The 9,581-nt window shown below is 38.6% G+C and overlaps 1 protein-coding gene across 1 annotated transcript; it reads left to right on the forward strand.

The window, feature by feature from the left end:
- Window positions 1-1,436: 1,436 nt before the first annotated feature.
- LOC311289811 (lactase/phlorizin hydrolase-like) lies at window positions 1,437-8,927 on the forward strand (the record flags this gene model as incomplete). Its single annotated transcript, XM_084408057.1, has 12 exons — window positions 1,437-2,189; window positions 2,273-2,918; window positions 3,571-5,127; window positions 5,488-5,756; window positions 5,869-6,159; window positions 6,261-6,459; window positions 6,582-6,784; window positions 6,868-6,974; window positions 7,075-7,206; window positions 7,640-7,863; window positions 7,949-8,185; window positions 8,279-8,927. The coding sequence occupies 12 exons, from the start codon at window positions 1,437-1,439 to the stop codon at window positions 8,404-8,406; spliced, it is 4,746 nt and encodes a 1,581-aa protein (XP_084264183.1). The 3' UTR covers window positions 8,407-8,927.
- Window positions 8,928-9,581: the final 654 nt, after the last annotated feature.

A 9,581-nucleotide genomic window follows, 5' to 3' on the forward strand; every position in this document is an offset into this window, starting at 1 on the left:
TGTTATCGAATCGAATTTGTCAAAATTTGTAATCATTTTAATGTTTGTATGTGTTAAATAATTTTAATGAACCTGGTTGCTACTGTGTGTTGTACACTAGGTGGTGATGTAATACCACTGTCCCATTTCATACAAATTTCATCAATTTCATACAAACCTTATCCATTATCTGAGAATCATTTTTGTAGAGAAATGTATTACTAATATACTTTTTATTATTATGCAATGCATTATATAATTTTATTATAAATCTGCCACATTGTGTCCCATTAATCCATCCACTAGCCACCTGTGAACATCTATATGTCACTCTAGGACTAGGTACTTGAATATCGATTTTGCAAGATAAGGTTTGTTGGATAAGATTGAATATCTTTTCACGCACTGAATATATTTGTATATTCTGTGATCTCCTTTGTGTGTTTGATAGGCATAACTTATGGATGTCACAATTACTTCACAAGAAATTTGAAAACAAGTTTTGGACAAATGGAAAGGATGGTTTTCTTTAAAGATTAATGAAGTGGATGTTTAAGTGAGGACAAAAAAAAAGTTTTTTGAGACTTGGTCTTTTGAACCCATTATTTAAAAAAAAAACACTTGGCATGTTTGGTTAAATTAAAACGACCCTGGTGCGATTGCTCTGTTAGTGCGGTTCATTTGAACAATCGTGAACGCTGCCATCCGAACCCCGGTGCCACCAAAAAAGCAGACCGAGATCGCTGAAAAGATGGATCTCAGTTCTCTTTCCAAACAAACTCTGGTGCAGTTTGAATGAAATATGAACGCAACACAGATCAAAGATATGTAAAGGAACCAAAAACAGGACATGATGCCTCAAGATGCGACCCTAAAAAGGACAGAATGCTCAAGCACTCCTGTTTTTTCCTCGTCATAGTTACCCATCACAGTTCGGTACAGGTATCAGAAATGCATCTCCTCACAGCTGATATTTTGATAAGTTCCCGGCAGATCAAATGTTTGTGACACAATGAGCGCATTTATCCCAGCACACAGCATTGCTTTGGATGTTTGGTAAGTTCCGACACAAAATATACGTAATAAAAGCCGACCAATCAGGTTGTGAACATATCACTATGCCTTTAGGTTCAGGATCTTTAGGTTCTGTGTTAAAACAACAGTGTGACTAAGAGGACCAAGACTACACTTTTATTTATTTTTTTGGTCCGGACCAATCGAAACAAGCAACTACACGTGTGAACACACCCTTAATGATTGCCATAAACTGTATCACTAGTTGGATTAAAGTTAAACTCCACAATTATATAACTGATATGATTGTATAAGTGACACTCTTGTATAACTATAACTGATTGTATAACTGTCACTCTTGTATAACTGATTGTATAACTGACATAACAGCCGTGGTGGTTATAAAGAGCTTTTCCCACTCTTTCCCACTTGCAACTGACAAGATGAAGGTCCTAGAGGGATTTCTTTCTCTAGGTTTGTTGACTGTTTTTTTGAGCTCCAGTAATGCAAAGCAACAGAAGTTCAGGATTCCTGTCCATCAGAAATCAGCTTCTGCAATCTCATACCAGAAGGTCTGGGAGAAATTCAGAAGTCAAAGCGAAGCTGAGCGTGATGAGTTTCTGAGTGGCTCGTTCCCAGCTGATTTTGAATGGTCCGTCTCCAGTGAGAGTTTCAAAGTCGAGGGTGGATGGGCTGAACACGGGAAGGGTGAGACCATATGGGATCGGTTTAGCCATGAGGGTCATGTCTTTGACAAACAGACCACTGATTTGGCCTGTGATAGTTATCATAAGGTGGACTATGATGCATATCTGCTTAGGGGAATGATGGCACCTAATTATCAGTTCTCAATTTCCTGGGCTCGCATTTTCCCCACTGGACACAGAGAAAGTTTGGTTGACGAGGGGGTTGCTTATTATGACAAGATGATTAACACACTTCTACAATCCGGCATCGAGCCTACTGTTACCCTGCATCATTGGGACCTTCCCCAAGCTCTGCAGGACTCAGGAGGCTGGGTTAATGACTCTATTGTGGAAGCTTTCAAAGACTTTTCTGACTTTTGCTTCTCTCGTTATGGAGACCGAGTCAAAACATGGATCACTTTCGGCAGCCCCTGGGTAGTGAGCAACTTGGGGTATGGAACAGGGGAACATCCCCCAAGTATGAAAAACCCAATAATAGCCTCTTACAAGGTGTGTTTGTCAATCAGAAAAAGTACCATCTATTTTATGATTTTATGAAGTATATATTGGCAATGCTTTGCTTGTTTTCACAGGTGACGCACAATGTTCTGAAATCTCATGCTGAAGCTTGGCATATTTACAATGATAATTACAGGAAACTGTACAGTGGAAAAGTGGGCATTGCTCTTAACTCCGATTGGGCAGAGCCAAGGAATCCCGTAAGTGATCAGGATGTTGCAGCAGCTGAGCGTTATTTGAACTTCAAGCTGGGCTGGTTTGCTCACCCCATATTTGTAGATGGTGACTATCCAGCCGTGCTGAAGAAACAAATAGAGAAAAAGAAAGGTGAGTGTGGTAAAGAGCTGGCAATACTCCCCGTCTTCACTGAGGCAGAGAAACAAAGAATCCGAGGCACAGCTGATTTCTTCGGACTTAATCACTACACTTCCCGACTGATTAGTGAGAGCTTGGGTAGATGTGACGCTGGACCCAATAATGTTGGGGACTTCGAGGCTTATGCGGACCCCACATGGCCCTCCACAGCTTCTGACCAGATCCAGTCTGTTCCATGGGGGCTTCGGCGGTTATTGAACTACATCTATTTAGAGTACACATCCATCACAAAGGTGCCCATCTATATCACAGGAAACGGAATGCCAACTGAGTACTATGGTGATCTGCTCAATGACATTCAGCGTGTCGACCATCTCAAAGCTTACATCAATGAAGCAATGAAAGGTAAGTTTCTTAAGGGAACTGGTCAGTGTTTAAAACTATGATTATATTAATCTTTTTAGTGGTAACAGGTCAGTTTGTGTGAAATCAGAGAGTTGGTGACCTAAATCTAAGATCTGTAAGGTATTTCTTGGAGAGTCAATTTTTTTTATATTTGAAGTATTTATTATTTTGAGGCCAAAAAATGCCTTATAGGGAAGCCGTGCATCTGATATCTCAATACATGTTCTTGTCTTTTCATGGATGTAATTAAGGCTCCAATGTCACCCATATCTACAAATGTTTAATTTTTTACAACTTTATGGGCCATGTATGAAAATATTTGCACCCTGAGAAGACTTATAACGGTGTAAACTTGAAGGAATCAGGTTTGTCTATCCAAAAAGCATAATTATTGAAATATAATACACTAAACATGGTGTTTATTGGTTTGGGAATAATGAATCCTTCAGGGAGCTGAAAATATATGAAAATGTTAGATTCTGCAATAATTTTACAGACCTTAGTTTTAGGTCACCAACAACATCAGATTTGACACTGACTGACCGTAAAACAATCTTCTACCAATGTAACAAAACCCTTACCAAACCTTAACATCCAGACTATATATAGTAATACAAGATCACTATCTATTAACTACTAATTTCTTCTACAGCTGTGCATTTGGATGGTGTTGTCATCCAGAGGTTTACAGTCCAGTCTCTGATGGATGGTTTTGAGGGTCCTCAAGGCTACAGTCAACGATTTGGATTGCACTATGTGAACTTTGAAGATCCTGACAGGCCAAGAATCCCCAAAGCATCAGCATATTACTATTCAAAGGTGATTGAGCATAATGGATTTGCTGAGACTCCAGCAAGCTCTAAGATGCAAATCTATGGAAATAAAATTGAGAGCACAAAACTTCCTAGTCTGCCACCATCTGAAGTTCCTTCAAAATCCAAGGTTGTTTGGGAAAAGTTCTCCCCTCAGACCAAGTTTGACAGACAGCTTTATCACTATGGAACATTTCCAGAGGGATTCCAGTGGGGTGTCTCTTCTTCAGCATATCAGGTCGAAGGTGGATGGAATGCAGATGGTAAAGGACCAAGTGTTTGGGATACTTTCACTCAAAAACCTGGTATGATCCCAAACAATGACAATGGTGATGTTGCATGTGACAGCTACAATAAAATAGATGAGGATCTATACATGTTGAGAGCCCTAAAATTGAAGACTTATAGATTCTCCTTGTCATGGTCTCGAATTTTTCCCAGTGGGAAAAAATCTTCTCTTAACCAGAAGGGTGTGGACTACTACAACAGGCTCATTGATGGTCTCTTGGCAAACAATATCACACCCATGGTGACTCTCTACCATTGGGACCTGCCACAGGCTTTACAGAACATCAACGGTTGGGACAACCCCGAATTAATTAACATATTCAATGAATATTGTGACTTCTGTTATGCAACATTTGGAGACAGGGTGAAGTTTTGGATCACATTTAATGAACCCCAGACAATTGCATGGTCCGGATATGGACTAGGTCTGATTCCACCTAACGTAAACCAACCTGGAGATGCTCCATACAGGGTTGCACACAACCTCCTGAAAGCTCATGCACAAGCTTATCACACCTATGATGAGAAATACAGGGCATCGCAAGGAGGTCTGGTATCCATTAGTCTAAACGCTGAATGGGCAGAACCCCTGGACGTCAACATCCCTCGAGAGGTGGTGGCAGCTGATCGAGCCCTTCAGTTCCAACTAGGCTGGTTTGCACATCCCATATTTAAAAATGGTGACTACCCTGACGCCATGAAGTGGCAGGTTGGCAACAAGAGTGAACTTCAAGGCTTGACAGAATCCCGCCTGCCTTCTTTTACTGACGAAGAAAAGGCCTTTATCCAAGGAACAGCTGATGTATTCTGCATTAACACATACACAACCAAAGTCGTGCGCCATGTGACCAGCATACTTGATGTTGAGTCTTATCAGACTGACCAGGACGTTGAGAAGAACTTTGCAGATGGCTCTGAAAATACTGCCGTTAATGACCAGAAGGCTGTTTCTTGGGGACTCAGGAGACTTCTTAACTGGTTAAAGGAAGAGTATGGAGACCCTGAGATTTATATAACAGAAAATGGTGTGGCTACAGTCCCTGCCATGACGGTTGATGACACTGATCGCATATTCTTTCTTAAGACCTATGTTGATGAGGCTCTTAAAGGTATGTTAACTATAGTTCTCATTCATGACAGTGCATACACATGTTTTTGTCTGCTGATAAAGGTTTTAGGCAGAAATCATGAAATACATTACATCTCATACAGCTCTTTTTTGGACATGGTTTAGGTGTAATTTATTCATACTGCTAGCTGTGTGAATGCACTCCATTTAGAACAATCCAGATGCAGCAACATAGAGTAAAATTATGTGTATTTGCACCTATGAATCCTGTGGAAATTTTGCATGAAATTATTTGCTCATGAATACACAAATTGTACAAAATGTATTAGTGAAAATGGCTTAATGTTTGTAATGGTGTTAAATTGTGCATTTGACACATTTACATGTATTGTCTTTTTAGCACACAACCTGGATGGAGTACGAATTAAGGGTTATATTGCTAGCTCTCTGATGGACTCCTTTGAGTGGCTAAATAGCTACTATATTAGCTATGGACTTCACCATGTGAACTTTTTACTTTCAAATCGGCCAAGAACTCCAAAGCGCTCAGCTCACTTCCTTTATGATATAATAAGAAATAATGGCTTTCCACTGCCAGTGGAGGAAGAAATCTTATATGGACATTTTCCAGAGGGATTTATGTGGAGCACAGCAACAGCTGCATATCAGGTACAATCCATTTTAACAAATTCTATTTTTAATCATATTTGATATATAAAATGTTTAAATCATACATTTGCTTAAAATTATATATGTTTCATGTTATGCTTTAACACCACAGATAGAGGGAGCCTGGAGAACAGATGGAAAAGGTTTCAGTATTTGGGACAAATATGCACACACTCCCTCAAGAATAGCTAATGATGACAATGGTGACATTGCCTGTGACAGCTACAACAGGATCGCTGATGATGTCGATAATGTAAAAAAACTGAGGGTCCGCCACTACCGGATGTCTGTTGCATGGCCCAGAATTATGCCAGATGGAACAAACAGGAACATTAATGAAGCTGGACTCAAATACTATAATAGGCTTGTGGATGCACTTTTGGCAGCTAATATCCAGCCACAGGTAGACTATTTTTTTAATAATTTGCATGCTAGAAATGCACTCTGGTAGCCTAAATAATTGTACAAATTTTTGACAGTCTATTAATCATTTTGATCTGGCAGGTGACCTTGTACCACTGGGATCTCCCACAAGCACTCCAGGATGTTGGTGGCTGGGAGAATGAAACTATTGTCGATAGGTTCAGAGACTATGCTGATGTTGTGTTTAACAGTCTGGGGGACAGAGTAAAGTTCTGGATCACTTTAAATGAACCCCTCAATGTTGCTTTGGCAGGATATGGCTATGGAACTATGGCACCAGGTATCATTCGCCATTAAAATTATACTTCTAACTTTTTTTAAATGTAATTAAGCCCACCAATTTCTGTGTTCACAGCTAATAATGCAAAATACGGTTATTGATGATGGTCTATCTGTGTCCAGGTATAAATTCCAGACCGGCCACTGCACCATATGTTGCGGCACACAACCTCATCAAGGCTCATGCTGAGGCCTGGCATCTATATAATGACAAGTATCGTGCAAAATATGGTGGCCTTATCGGCATCACTCTAAACTCTGACTGGGCTGAACCAAGAAACCCATACAAACAGGAAGACGTGGATGCTGCCGTGCGTTATCTTCAGGTACAGATTTGTGATTCATCCATACGAACAGTGTGTAACCATGTGCATAAATCCACAATAAGCCACTCCTCTTCTTGAAACAGTTCATGCTGGGTTGGTTTGCTCATCCTGTGTTCAATGGAGATTACAGTGATATAATGAAAGACAGAATTAGAGAGAGAAGTTTAGCGGCTGGCCGACCTCAATCAAGGTAATTCATATGTTATCTTCTTTGTGAGGAATTTAAAGCTTTGTATTAAAAAGTTTCAATGCTTATAAATGCTTTCACATTTGCATTTCACATCTATCAGGCTTCCAGAATTTACCCCTGCTGAAGTAGCGAGGATTAATGGTACTCATGATTATTTTGGATTAAACCACTACACTTCTGTCTTAACCCATTACTTGGACTACAAAGACTACGAGGACTATGATGCAGACAGGTAGCCTTTTAGTTTTATTCGGCAAAGTCATTCTGTGTCAGGTCTAATTTGTTTAAAACTGACATCAATGTTTATTATGTCAAGTCAGATTTATTTGTATAGCACTTTTTACAGTACACATTGTTTCAAAGCAGCTTTACAGAAAATTATAGTGTTCATGAATAAAATATCTTTATGCCTTAGACACATTTAGAAGATTATCGCTGTGCGATAATATAGTTTACTTTTTGTAAAGATACTATAACGCAGTTGAGATTTCCTAAATATATATTGAAGATATATATTATGAGCAGATATTATATATTATAAGTGAGCAGATATGCAATACAATGTATGTATGCAGATAAAGTATTGACAACTTTTTGTAAGAGTTTGGCAATAATATAGTTACATACTGCAATAAAATGTTAAATTATGTTGCCATCTATTCCAGGGGTGTAGGAGTTGTATCAGATCGTACATGGCTGGAATCTGGATCCTTCTGGTTGAAAGTAAATCCTGCGGGATTCCGAAAACTTCTGAAGTTCATTAAAGATGAGTATGGAGACCCTGCTGTTTACGTAACAGAGAATGGTGTATCAGAAAGAGGGCCAATAGATCTGAATGATGTCCCCCGTATCCACTACTATAATACCTATATCAATCAGGCCCTGAAAGGTAATCAGATCGAAAAGGACAGCATTAAACAAAAGATTTCTGTGATGCTTTTCCATGCATTATTAATATTATTGTTTGTTTTCAGCGTGCTTGTTGGATGGTGTGGACCTCCGTGGCTACACTGCTTGGTCACTAATGGACAATGTGGAATGGGCGGCGGGTTTTGAAGAAAGATTTGGCTTTTTCTATGTAAATCGATCAGATCCCAGTTTACCACGTATTCCTAAGGAATCTGTATGGAGTTATGCTAAAATAGTGTCCTGCAATGGCTTCATTAGCCCAGGAGAAAGTCCCCATGAATGTCAGATCCTTGAACCTGAAGGTACAAAAAATCTATCTATCTATATATATATATATGTCTGTCTGTCTGTCTGTCTGTCTGTCTATAAATAACTGAGTCTTTTCTGGTTTACAGAGACTAATCCTGCACCACCTCCTGGTGAAGAGCTGTTTTCGGAAGTGTCAGGTCCTGATGCTGATACAAGAAACAAAAAACGTCCAGTAGAGGAACACATTAACCTTCATAAAACGGACAATTTCTGAACATAATGTGCTTTACAAGTCTTAATATATATACATATATAGAAATATAAATTTAATTACTTATATTTACAAGTTGTGTAAATATAATTAAGTAAAAAAATATGTAATTCATAAAGCTGAAAAAAAAAACAAGAAATTATTCTTTACGTAATCAAATGTTACTGGTAACTTCAACATTAACATGTGATTAGTGAAGATATGAACCAATGAAGAGCTATCCTTAACTACGACTGGAGTCATAAGGATTTCAACCATTTTCTGATTTTTATTAACTATTTTATTTCATAACTACTTTTCTCTCCAGGACTACAGTATGTAGAGTTTGTTTCTGGTGGGACACTCATTAGTGACTCTCAATCAGTGCGGTAGTTGTGTTGCTACGGTAATGCTGCCATTTTAATCTAATTAATGTTGACTGCTTTGGTAAACTGAATTAATAATTAAAGACATGTTTGTATGTATTTTGTATTGGGATTTTTCATGATTGTTTAAATGTATATGCTTCTACTAGCATTAGCTTATGGACATGCCCTATTTTACATTTAAAAATGCCTTGTGTCTTTACAGATATGTTTGGGCTTTATTTGAGTCCATATATGTTTAATTGTATAAATAAAAATAAAATAACTACAAATAATTTGCATCTTTGGTTTTTGTACCGGTGGTGTAAAGGAATAAGGATGGCACTCTTAGTGTATGTTTATTCATATTTTAGTTAATGATTTGTAAGTGCATTATTGTGTAATTACTTTATTTTGAAGGGCACATCATACTTAACTCATTATTAACCATACACTAACATCATCTCATTGCTTGTTAATGCATGACTTTACTTGAGGGAGCACAGACCAATCACAGCTCATGACAAGGAGCCCATCCCCCTCCCCATACAGCTGTGATCCACAAAACGGCATTTTAAAGGAACACGCCGACTTCTTGGTACATTAGCTTATTCACCGTATCCCCCAGAGTTAGATAAGTCCATACGTACCCTTTTCTTCTCTGTGCTAAGCTAGGCTAGAGGTGGGTGTGTCAGTTACGGCACGCACAAAGACTGGAGGTAAACGGCTCCAGCTAGCATATTAATCCCAATAAGTGACAAAATAATGCCAACATTTTCCAATTTACAGGAAATTTGTGTTGAAACAAAATACGGAGTGATTTGCTCACAGCAC

Source organism: Rutilus rutilus (assembly GCF_951802725.1).
Source record: "Rutilus rutilus genome assembly, chromosome: 4".
Classification (NCBI taxonomy): domain Eukaryota; kingdom Metazoa; phylum Chordata; class Actinopteri; order Cypriniformes; family Leuciscidae; genus Rutilus; species Rutilus rutilus.